The sequence below is a fragment of the Gobio gobio genome (genome assembly GCF_949357685.1).
Source record: "Gobio gobio genome assembly, chromosome: 15".
NCBI classification, from domain to species: Eukaryota; Metazoa; Chordata; class Actinopteri; order Cypriniformes; family Gobionidae; genus Gobio; species Gobio gobio.
This window is the reverse complement of record NC_137108.1, coordinates 21,685,145-21,697,890: the sequence shown is the minus strand read 5'-3', so window position 1 is coordinate 21,697,890 and position 12,746 is coordinate 21,685,145. Positions and strand designations below refer to the sequence as shown.

The following is a 12,746-nucleotide window of genomic DNA, read 5'->3' as shown; positions in this document are numbered from 1 at the left end:
CTAATAGTCCAGTTTAAATGTGAACGCACCTGTAGTGTGTCCGAATCGAGTCCAGGATGTATTGAACACCATACCTCTTGCGAGTCTTCAGCTTGCCTTCATTGATGACAGTGGATAGGTACTGCACATGACCTACAAACCAACATAAATACAGAGAAAGGAGTTTGGAATGACATAGTCATTCATTGGCATCCTTCTGTTTTCGAAAGACAATGGAATCTGCGCCTTGGGGTCTCTAGACAATTGAGTTGACTGTAGAGCCGATTCTTGAAAGACACATCGATAGAAAAATGTTCTGTTGCAATTACTGCAAGTGAAGATCATGCCTGTTTTTGTGGATGTTGGGCCTGTTCTCTGTCGTCTGCGCTCTCTCCTCTCTTCCCACTGGTGCTCTCTATTCTTAGTTTGATGGCAAGCCTCCATCTATCTCAATCTATGGCTGCATCTTCCAAGTCATCTGGATTTATGTTGCTTGTTTATAGCAGAGTAACTTTATAGCAGAGTACCAACTGTCCTGGAGCCAGGGGCAAGTTCGGTGTACAGCAGGTCTTTAGGCATTCAGCCTTTATAGGCAATCTATTCCTTTAGGACCTGATTATTATTTGCATTTAATGCCAAAGAGATGAAAAAAAAACGATGTTTAATGCTATTGTGATGTGTTTCGGTTGCTGAAGTTTTTTTTTTTACCCAGACAGACAGCAAAGTGGCTGTGGCTCCAGATCCTGAAGTCAAAGAGCAGGTACTGGTACAGCTGTGATAGGAGGGCGTTGTTGCCCTCGTTGGACACCTGCTTGAGCAGGAACTGACAGGCCATCAGAACGCTCATGTCCATCATACTGCTGGGGACCTGGAAAAGACAAAGAGAGACAGGAGATGATCAGAAAGTTTTTGTTGTTATTATAATCATCCATCAATTAGAATTTATGTTGAAATTAAAGCGATTTCTGAGAAATTTTAATCAACAGCTAAACAAAGAATGTTGTGTTCTGTGTGTGTGCTAAAAAAAATATTGTGTTTGTACATAGTTCTGGCTGTGTTAACAGGAGAAAAAAACAACATGGATTAGGACCTATCCACAGGGCACCAAAACATTCTTGTAGCCGATCATCTATAGGGGGCGTATACGCTCATGACGGGAGAGGAGAGAGAGTGAGCAAGCGGGACATTTGTAGAAAGTCTATAGAAAGAGTGATGGCTGAGAGACATTACAAGGTCAGGAATATAATTGAAAGAAAAGGGTTACAATCAGGCAAGATCTTTAGAACCAACGGCGCTAATATTGGAAAAGCTTTCCAATGCTGGAGAGACATTAGGAAGCAGGAGGGCCTGAAAACGGTCGCAGAGGTTGCATTGTTTCTGCTCGATTTGCTGTTTCACAGAATCAAGATATGCTGTTGTATGCTGCTGTCGAATCACTTCTGATTCATCCATACTTGTGCCAGTTGTTAGTTGTTGCCTGTGTTGCATAGCATGTTTGTTATTGAGCAATGCAGGGATGGGTGTGTTTGTTTGGGTGTCGATTTCAAATTTCTAAATTCTTTCTCAGAAATTGCTTGCTGCACCTTTAAATGATTAATCACATATATCCAAATATTTGCTGAGAAAAGTATCAGAATATTTTTCAATTTCTCCTTTATGGTTAAATGACACATGAGACAAACAACTTAGATTGTTGCATATCGTCTCAATTCAAGCTTGAGTTGCTCTGATGGTAGTACAATTCTCTTTTACCTAATTTACATATGTATCAGGAGGCTTTCTTAAATGCTTGCTTTCTGAATTGTATTTTTTATAAATACAATTTTAATATAAAAATGTATATACACTCCCATTCTAAAGTTTGGGGTCTATAAAAATAATACAAAAATAATAATAATTCAGCAATGATGCATTAAATTGATCAAATGTGATGGTAAAGACAATTATGTTGATACAAAAAATCTATTTAATGTAAATGCTGTTCTTTTTAACTTTCTATTCATTAAAGAATCCTGAAAAAAAGCATTTCAGTTTCCACAAAGATTAAGCAGCACAACTTTTTTCAACATTAGCTATGTTTCCATCCATCTATTTTTATGCACATTTTGGGTTGTCGCATAAAAAAATGCTAAAAGAAAACGCAAAGATGCTTAAATAAAAAAATGTTTGCATAAAAAGCGTATACGCTCAATTGAGGCAGATAATTATTTTTATATGATAAGACATGCGAATAAATCCCTCGATGTGCAACAGAAAAACTCACGTGACTTCGCCTCAAAAGTGGATGTGCTTGGATAACTGGACTAACCAGCAGATCACTTTCATAGCTCAGCATCTCAAATGTTGGTTTGATCATTCTGAAATGCCTGAGCCAAAGTCTGTCATCTAAATTATTTGGTATAACAACTTCCCAGAACTTCCTCACACGATTGTGTTCCCAAACATCCGAACGCAATATAACATGACAGCGTTTATTGCATTGCAAGTCATTTATGATGTAAGAAAAATGAGCCACAGTGGCTTCCCCGATTGCAGCAACTCCCATTTTTATTACAGATATTTTGTGCCAATTTCCCAGGAAGTGAAGATTTTGTTCTCTTGAACAAATGGGATGGAAACGCTGCTTTATTTGCAAATGTTTTATACAATATTCCAATTTTGCGCACAAGTTAAATTCGTAACTTTGGATAGAAACATAGCTATTTATAATGATAATAAATGTTCCTTTATTACAATGATTTCTGAAGGATCATGTGACACTGAAGACTTGAGTAATGATGCTAAAAATTCAGCATAGCAATCATGAATAAAATATAAATTTTAAATGTATATATTAAAACAGAAAATAGTTTAAAAAAATAATATTTCATAATATTATTGTTTTACTGCATTTGGGATCAAATACAGGGAGTGCAGAATTATTAGGCACGTTGATTTTCTGATCATATTTTTTTTCCAGGCACATTTGACCAATTCCAAAACACAGTAATCCTAATAACTACTATTGATTTAGTATTTAATAATGTATAAGTGATATATAATTGTTCATGAAGGCTGGAAATGAAAATCACCTTATATTCAGGTGTGCAGAATTATTAGGCATGTTTTCTTTTACAGATAAATTGAGCCAAAAAAGAGATTTAACTCAGACTGAAAAGTCAAAAAGTATTAAATGCCCATGAGAAGGATGCAATACTAATGCAATACTAGACATTGCAGTTAAGGCATGACCATTGGACAGTGAAATGCTCGTTGGGTCAGCAGGGTCAGACAAAAACATGTGGCGGAGAAAAGACACCTGTTAACCGCAAAAGAATTAAGAATTAAGGTGAAGAATTAAGGGTGAAACCATCAGGAACCCTTTAGTCTCCAGCGCCACCATTTTCCAGAGCTGCAACCTACCTGGAGTCTCCAGAAGTGCAAGGTGTCAGGATCTCAGAGACTTCAGTTAGGTAAAGAATCCTAAAAAATGACCCTCACTAGATAAGAATCACAAGCTGAAGTGTTGTAAAATACATGAAGAAGGTTTTTTTATAGGCTTTATGGACAGATAGGTTGAGAGTGACTCTTGAAGGACCAGCACCACATCCTCTAGTACCACTGTTTGAAGAATTCATCTTCCAGAATCTGGCAGTACGTTTTGGGAGTTCATTTTAGTCCATCCTGAAGTCCGTTTTGCAGAGAAGGACTAAAAATGAACTCCCAAAACGTACTGCCAGATTCAGGAAGATGAATTCTTCAAACAGTGGTACTAGAGGATGTGGTGCTGGTCCTTCAAGAGTCACTCTCAACCTATCTGTCCTTTACCTAACTGAAGTCTCTGAGATCCTGACACCTTGCACTTCTGGAGACTCCAGGTAGGTTGCAGCTCTGGAAAATGGTGGCGCTGGAGACTAAAGGGTTCCTGATGGTTTCACCCTTAATTCTTCACCTTAATTCTTAATTCTTTTGCAGTTAACAGGTGTTGGTCCTTCAAGAGTCACTCTCAACCTATCTGTCCATAAAGCCTATAAAAAAACCTTCTTCATGTATTTTACAACACTTCAGCTTGTGATTCTTATCTAGTGGGGGTCATTTTTTAGGATTCTTTACCTAACTGAAGTCTCTGAGATCCTGACACCTTGCACTTCTGGAGACTCCAGGTAGGTTGCAGCTCTGGAAATTGGTGGCGCTGGAGACTAAAGGGTTCCTGATGGTTTCACACTTAATTCTTCACCTTAATTCTTAATTCTTTTGCGGTTAACAGGTGTCTTTTCTTCACCACCTGTTTTTGTCAGATCCTGCTGACCCAACGAGCATTTCACTGTCCAATGGTCATGCCTTAACTGCAATGTCTAGTATTGCATTAGTATTGCATCCTTCTCATGGGCATTTAATACTTTTTGACTTTTCAGTCTGAGTTAAATCTCTTTTTTGGCTCAATTTATCTGTAAAAGAAAACATGCCTAATAATTCTGCACACCTGAATATAAGGTGTTTTTCATTTCCAGCCTTCATGAGCAATTATATATCACTTATACATTATTAAATACTAAATCAATAGTAGTTATTAGGATTACTGTGGTTTGGAATTGGTCAAATGTGCCTGGAAAAAAAATATGATCAGAAAATCAACGTGCCTAATAATTCTGCACTCCCTGTAAATGAAGCCTTGGTGAGTAGAAGAGACTTCTTTTTAAAATCATTAAAAAATACAGACCCCGAACTGTGTAAATATTGATAAAAATGGTATTTATATATATTTTTAATTTAATTTAATGCATGTCCTAAATTAATGTAAATAATTCACAGCCTCAGTATTTATGCCCGAGTATGGTATACTTACATAACTGTGTGTGTGTGTGTGTGTGTGTGTGTGTGTGTGTGTGTGTGTGTGTGTGTGTGTGTGTGTGTGTGTGTGTGTGTGTGTGTGTGTGTGTGTGTGTTTGCGTGCGTGTGTGTTTGCGTGTGTGTGTGTGTGTGTGTGTACTTTTCAACTCTCAAACTAAAAAAAAAACTCTCTTCAAAGAACTTCACAGGCCTGTCAAGTCACAGTACATCAGAAGCAGATTAGATATGACTTTTAATTCTGTGGAACAATATAAGCCACTGCTGAGCCTGATGATCCGCAGCAGATCAGCATCTGTTTCTAAGAACTTCAGCTGGTGTTTAATTACATGCTGGATCAGAGACGCCCATGGCTATCATTTTCACTTATCAACTTCTAATCAAACTACCTGATTAATATCATGTGCCTACGAACTGATCTTTGTCTAATCGCTAATGAAAAGACAACTATGCAGCTTCTACACATTTTTAAACTTTTCTTTGTATTGATTACCTGTTAAATGTCACACAGAAGTCGGATCGTGGCGTTTTGCTACACATGTGAACTCTTGATTTGAATGCATTTACGCCAGACACTCAAACACTGCTTGTTCATTTCTTGAAAGATTCCTGGCACCAGATAAAACCTTAAAAGCATGTGAAACTGTGGTTGTGTGTGTATTGTGCAATATCATGAGATTGTTAGCACAAGTGTTTCCTAACAGGATGCTACGCCTTGAAGTCATATACACCAATATGCCCTGTTAGAACTCCAGACGCCCTCTCTATTGACCAGTCTGTGTGTGTGCGCGTACCTTGCCGAGCATGGCTCCGATGATGGGCGGCCCATGACACTGGAGTAGACTCTCCTGATTGGCCGGGTGGTTGCGCAGCATGTTCTTAATCATCAGCAAAAACGCTGCCACACTGTTCTTCTCTAAACGACCCTCTAACACAGGAATCGGTTTTATATTAGTGAAGTGTAACATTGACAAATAACTTGCAATGGCATGGCTTGAGCAATGAATCAATAACAGTACACGAAAAACCCAATCTCCCCTGCAGCCTCTTGCACAGGCATACACACGCATACACGGACACTTAAAAACAACTACATGAATCACTATATCGGAGCAAAAGCAGCATGCTCAGAAAATATCTATGGTGACTCATACTAATTACAATTACAGAAAGTTTACACCATCAATATGCTAAGCAGCTAAAAGCGCCACATAAACATTAAAAACTCTTGTTTTAATCATGGTTTATATATATATATATATATATATATAGCAAGACAAAGTGACGCATTATAGAGACAAAAAATATAACAAAAACTTTGACAGACAGACAGGCGGATAGATGTTTAATACATTTTGATATAGCAGAGTACTGACCAGATGTCTTCCCCAGTGGCAGCAGCATGCCTGCAGGACCCCTGGAGGACGTGAGCTCTGGCCCGAGCAGATCTGAAGTCTCCTGACCTACAGTCTCGCCCTGATCCAGTAAACATACCTGCTCCAACAGGGGCAACAGAGACCCCATCCCACCTACTGAGCTCAGCACATCCTACACATAAGGCAAGAGAATACAACTTAATTAGCGGTTACTGCTCCTGCAGGGATGTATGAGCATGAGCTTTGTTCTAGAAGAATGTGTTGAATACACACATTTCCAAAATGCTGGTAAACACAAAAGGCTGCACTGAAATCAGAAATAATCTCTTAAAAGACAATAAAGCTCAGTGACAGATACATACTTTGACGTCCCAGTTCACCACTCTGTGACCAGTCAGCCTGCCATCGTACAGATGATTGGGGGACAGATCCAAGCAGATCTGACTCTTAAAGGCCTACAAGACAAAAGAATGTGGGCAATCCATCAATATAAGACCAGTAGATATTATATTAAAAAATTCATTAAAATTATATATATTATAATCATATTTATACTATATTTTGTTTATATATATATATATATATATATATATATATATATATATATATATATATATATATATATATATATATATATATATATATATAAACAAATATAGTGTAAATAAATATGATTATATATTTGAAATATTTTGTACATTTTTACAAATTTAATATATTGTTATTAATTTAATAATATATATATATATATATATATATATATATATATATATATATATATATATATATATATATATATATATATATAAAAAATTACTTTAGACTTTTGAACCTAATTTCATATTATATTTATTTTTATATTATATAATATATAATTATATAATTATATAATATATAAAAGAATCAATCAGATGGATGGCTGGATGGATCAATGGGAAGATAATTAACTGTTACCTGTGGGGTATAGTACAGCACTAGTTTACTGTTGACTTCTGATGGCTCACCGTCAGCTTTGAAAAGAGATACATTATTGGGACCTGAAAAGCAGAATGAGAGAAAAAGACATTAACGCTTGTTTCTTTGTGGTTGAATTAACCGTGAACTAATGCGTTATAGGGCTGCAACGACGCCGTCTACGAAAATACGTCGACGTGCGTGAAATGCGTCGACGCGTCGGCGGCACATTATTTACGTTCTAGAATGGAACAGAAGATCTAGAATAATGGCAGCTTCTGCTCCCGGGCATAGTGAAAATGATCATTTATCATATAAAGCCAGACCGCGACATTCAAAAGTGTGGGAGTACTTTAAACAGAAGCAGAGTAAAACTGTGCTTTGTTCGCTCTGTAATGTCGGTTTCACACTGCACGCGGTGGCAGAGCAGGAGCTGTGCGCGTGCGGAGCGGGAGCTTTCACACTGCCAGTCAGTGTTGCCAAGTCCGGTTTTTTCCGCGGAATTGGGCTACTTCTACACTGTTGCCGCGGGCTGTGTCTCATGTCCGCGGGTTGAAGCAAAAAAACACACATATTTAACCCCCCGAACGCGATGTTTACCAGAGAACCTCCCCGAAACGCGATTGGGCTTGTTTCGGGCTAGTTTTGAGTAACGAATGGGTGGGTTTTGTTGTGTAAACCTGGCAACCCTGCTGCCAGTGTTCTCTCGCGCAGCTGAACCGTGGCGCGTGTATTGCAACAGACGGTCACATTTTCCGGGGTTCTTCTCCGACCCCAGTACGTCTCGTGCTTTTATTTATTATGGGCTGCATATATCTCCTGTTAATGCGACCTGGTTCCCCTCTGTCCCAAACACATATGCATAATAACTTGCTGTTTATAGGTAGTTTACATGATTAACGTAACATTAAAGTTAAGATATGCCTCTAGCTTTAATCATTTAAATGTGTCTTTGAAGTTTGGGCAAAAACTTCTGGCAGCTTTAGTCGTTGTTTATGCACATGTATCTTCAAAATAGACGACTAGTTATACATTAAAGGGTTAGTTCACCCAAAAATGAAAATTCTGTCATTAATTACTCACCCTCATGTCGTTGGACACCCGTAAGACCTCCGTTCATATTCGGAACACAAATGAAGATATTTTAGTTGAAAGCTGATGGCTGAGAAAGGCTTCACACAGGCCTCCATTGGCATTCAGTACATTGACACTTCCAAGATCCATGAAAGGCACTTAAAACGTCGTTACAAAGTCTATCTCACCACAGTGGCTCTACAATAATCATACAATGCGACGACAATAGTTTTTGTGCGCAAAAAGAAATCAAAATAACACCTTTATCCAACTTGTTCTCGACTTCCGTGTGTGCCTCCACGACGCATGCGCGAGAATATGACGTAGCGCCGGTGTTCGGGAATCGATGAAATACACACTTAAGCCCCATTTTGAGCACTACGCCGAGACCTAAAGCACGATCAATGTAGAATCCAACAGCTTAGACACGCGCGTCTTCCTCTGCTCGTAAACAAATCGCTTCTGGGTCATATGTCCGAACGCCGGATCTGCGTCATATTCTCGCGCATGCGTCGTGGAGGCACACACGGAAGTCGAGAACAAGTTGGATAAAGGTGTTATTTTGATTTTTTTTTGCGCACAAAAACTATTGTCGTCGCATTGTATGATTATTGTAGAGCCACTGTGGTGAGATAGACTTTGTAACGACGTTTTAAGTGCCTTTCATGGATCTTGGAAGTGTCAATGTACTGAATGCCAATGGAGGCCTGTGTGAAGCCTTTCTCAGTCATCAGCTTTCAACTAAAATATCTTCATTTGTGTTCCGAATATGAACGGAGGTCTTACGGGTGTCCAACGACATGAGGGTGAGTAATTAATGACAGAATTTTCATTTTTGGGTGAACTAACCCTTTAACACTATGCTGAAAGCTCCTGTATGTGAACCTTTTGCAGATAAATACAAGTGCATTTTCTTTACTATTGACACAAATCAATAAGTAAATCATACTCAACTACTATAGTAAACAACTTTTCCTAATTAGGCCTACTCTGTATACATTTTATGATGAATAGTATCATTATATATTATGTTTAAAAAGCTTCTTGTGTTCATATATTTCATTATAAAATGGCATACTATGTACACTACCCTTCCTGAAATACAATTAATATTGTCATCATTCATTGATTTCATGTTAAAATAATATACAAATTCACTACCCTCTTTGAAATACAATAATCAGTAAAAAAGAATAATAAGATTAATCTGGAAAAATAATCGTTAGATTAGTCGACTAATCGAAAAAATAATCGTTAGATTAGTCGACAGAAAAAATAATCGTTAGTTGCAGCTCTAATGCGTTATATGTGGGAATGTCTCATTCATACCTGCAGTGAACAAGGCTCGTGCCTGAGCAGGCTGCAGAGCTTCATGGCAGATGAACGCCGTGGCTAAAAGGCCACCCAGTGATGTAGGAGAACCCCACGCGGTATCCTGTAGGCCTGCCGGGATGGTGTGGACTGGACTGTCACGACTCAGACCTGGCCTCCCCCCTGCAGCTGCCGCAAAGGCTGCTGGGAAAGACTGGGAACGTGCAAGGGTGGGCGGCCCAGTGTGAGCTGCAAATGCCATCTCGGAAGGGGAGTGGCACGGGTTGGTCAGGGTTGGAGAGGTAGTCATAGTAGTAGTGGTCCGGTGACCAGCAGATCCGATGCAGCAGGAAGTGAAAGGCTGAAAGGTTGAGAGTCAAAAAGACTAAGAAAAAAAACATTTATTGAAGAAAAAAAACCCTACAAAACAATAACATTTACTCACCTCATTCAGAGAAGGAAAGCGCAAGGGTGCTGTTTTACACTGGATTCCATCCACAAAAACATTGACCACATTCTGTCCAAAAGGTCGACGGCCAGGAATGTGAACTATGGCTACTGAGTGCTAGAGTGAAGAAAAGAAGAGAAAAAATTAGACTTTGAATATAAAGTGGACATGTGCAGATCATTTTCAACTTCACAGTACCAGAGTTGTTATTGTTAACTAAACCTATGAAAAATCATTTTCGGTTATAGGTTAGGTATAAGCATACAATCTCCTACTGAAATGGGGAAAAACTGTATACAAATCAGTTTTTCAATATTACATTTCAATATTATGTCAATTCAGCAATAACATCTGACAATGGTATCATAACGTTAGCTTGTTTAGTTGAAACCAGCTAAAGCTAATACTGCAGCAAAATACATGTGATGCCTCTATTAAAAAGGTGACTGAAGTTTTTTTTTTTTTTTTTAACTCAAAGGGACTTTCTTTCTGCTGCCATTTTGAGCAACAATTTTTATAGTTTCACATAAGTTCTCAGTCTTTTCTTCACATATTACTCTATGATAATGTGTGTGTGAGTTATCTGCAAGATCACTAACCCAGGCACTGTCATTGAATGGGTGTTCTGGCAGAGAAACGGCCATGTATTCTTTTTTAGTACACACTGCAACCACCAAAACTTCTTCTGTGGTGAAAAAAGCTTCAAAGCCAGTTCCGCTTGCTGTGAAGAAACTACACACAGGACGCAATACAGCTTTAAAAGGTATAAGTACACACACTAGTATAGAATCTTGTAAGTATATTTAGTTATAGATTAGTAAAAGTATACTAGACTCATACAGGTACACAATATGTAAAAACATTTTGTGGGAAATATATTGCCTATACACTACTTAAAACTTACAATGTTTACACACACATTTACATAATATGTAATGTACATAATAATGTTGTGATGCCCAAACTCACCTGTGACATTAAAACACAATTAAATAAATATTTTAATAATTATTTGCTTAATAGTATTGGCACAACCGTTTTCAACTGTGATTATAAGAAGAAATGTAACGTAATATAACATTTTTAAATATATTAACAGGGTCACACTTTACAATAAGGTTCCATTAGTTAAGGTTAGTTAATGCATTAACTAATATTAACTAACAATGAGCAATTCATTAGTTACAGTACTTATTAATCTTTATTAACATTAATTATTAATAATACAACTGTTCATTGTTAGTTCATGTTAATTCAGGTTCATTAACTACTGTTAATGTATAAGTGCATTTTGAGATTAACATTAACTGAGATTAATACTGTAATTGCTTTAGAATTTTATTAAAATTGTTAGTTCATGTTAACAAATTAAACCTTATTGTAAAGTGTTACCGAAAACAGTTCTTTTAAATTGTAATAATATTTCACAATATTACTGTTTTTACTGTATTTTTGATCAGATAAACACAGCCTTGGTTTGCATTTATTTTTAAAACACACACATGCATGCAAGCACACACACACAGGCTATATGTATTAGTGTTGTCAATCAGTGAAAAAAAAAAATCAACTAATTCAAATCGCAATTTTTTTCTGTAATTAATCGCGATTAATCACACCTTACATTAAAGTTTTTAATATATATTTATATTGTAATAATTTCACATTTAATCTCCAAAGTAATGTAGAAACAACAAGAAGGCAGTAGCCTATATTTCAGTAGCATTATACTTTAAACAATCTTCACATAAACTAGGGCTGGGTAAAAATATCGATTCATCAATGCATTGCAATTATTTGTTTCTCAATTCAATATCGATTCATCAAATCCTATGAATCGATTCAGCCCACCGGCCAGTGGTGGCGCTGTGGGTAACACTCTAGTGAGAGCGTTCAGCGTTGTACAAGACGCGCTTTACAAAAACAGAAAGATGGCAGACAGCAGCTGCGCTCCGTTCAAGCCTGCACCGCCAACGTTAAAAGCCGACGTTTGGGCTCATTTTGGATTTCACTGTAACGGCCGTTTCACACCGCAAGCGTGAGCAGCTCGTATTTTTCTCGGCGCCCATGTTAATCAACGAGTGCATTCACACCGGGAGCAGGAGCTTCGCGTGAGCAGCAGTGTTTTTGCTGCGCTGCTGACGCTCAATTAAAGTGAAAGCACACTTTTAATGGACAAAATAAATAAGATTTCAACCAAAAGGTGCTCAAAATGCACACAAGAAGCACATGCAGTGTGTTTTAACAAGAACTGAAGAGTGTCAGAAAATAAAATTAAAAATAAAAAGATATTTGTAGAAGATTTGCCCATTAAACCGTTTTAATTAATTAGCTTGGGTTAAAGTGTGTGTGTGTATATATATATATATATATATATATATATATATATATATATATATATATATATATATATAGGCTATTATTTTAGGCTACACAGAGAGGTCTAGGCTCTAACAATATAAATCAAACGAGTGTGCGTTTTATTTTTGTCTACGGAGTTTGCAGTCTTCTAAACATATCGAAGTATGAATGAAACCACATGATCGCAGTTTTCTTGGTTGTGTTTGTCGTTTACCATTTACATGCAAATGTTGCAGCCTACACCTCCCCATGTTAACAAAGTTTCAAGACTATCAAGTTTATAAATGACCACCTTCTTAAAACAAATATAGGCTAGTTGTCTTTATGAAGAAATGCTCACATATGAAATAAGTGAGCATTATATGTAGTATTGGAGCCGCTGCTGTGACGCTGTACAAACGCTGTATTAACTTTAG

The 12,746-nt window shown here is 37.3% G+C and overlaps 1 protein-coding gene across 1 annotated transcript in view; it reads right to left on the bottom strand.

The window, feature by feature from the left end:
- nbeal2 (neurobeachin-like 2) overlaps nt 1–12,746 on the bottom strand; it is a 104,176-nt gene that overhangs the window by 40,765 nt on the left and 50,665 nt on the right. Inside the window, exons 13-21 of the mRNA XM_079836354.1 lie at nt 10,569–10,701; nt 9,967–10,086; nt 9,540–9,882; nt 7,137–7,219; nt 6,545–6,637; nt 6,183–6,354; nt 5,601–5,734; nt 688–847; nt 30–132 (exon numbers count right to left, since the gene is read on the bottom strand). Of these exons, the coding sequence (XP_079692480.1) occupies nt 30–132; nt 688–847; nt 5,601–5,734; nt 6,183–6,354; nt 6,545–6,637; nt 7,137–7,219; nt 9,540–9,882; nt 9,967–10,086; nt 10,569–10,701 (1,341 nt within the window). The remainder of the gene's footprint in view (nt 1–29; nt 133–687; nt 848–5,600; nt 5,735–6,182; nt 6,355–6,544; nt 6,638–7,136; nt 7,220–9,539; nt 9,883–9,966; nt 10,087–10,568; nt 10,702–12,746) is intronic.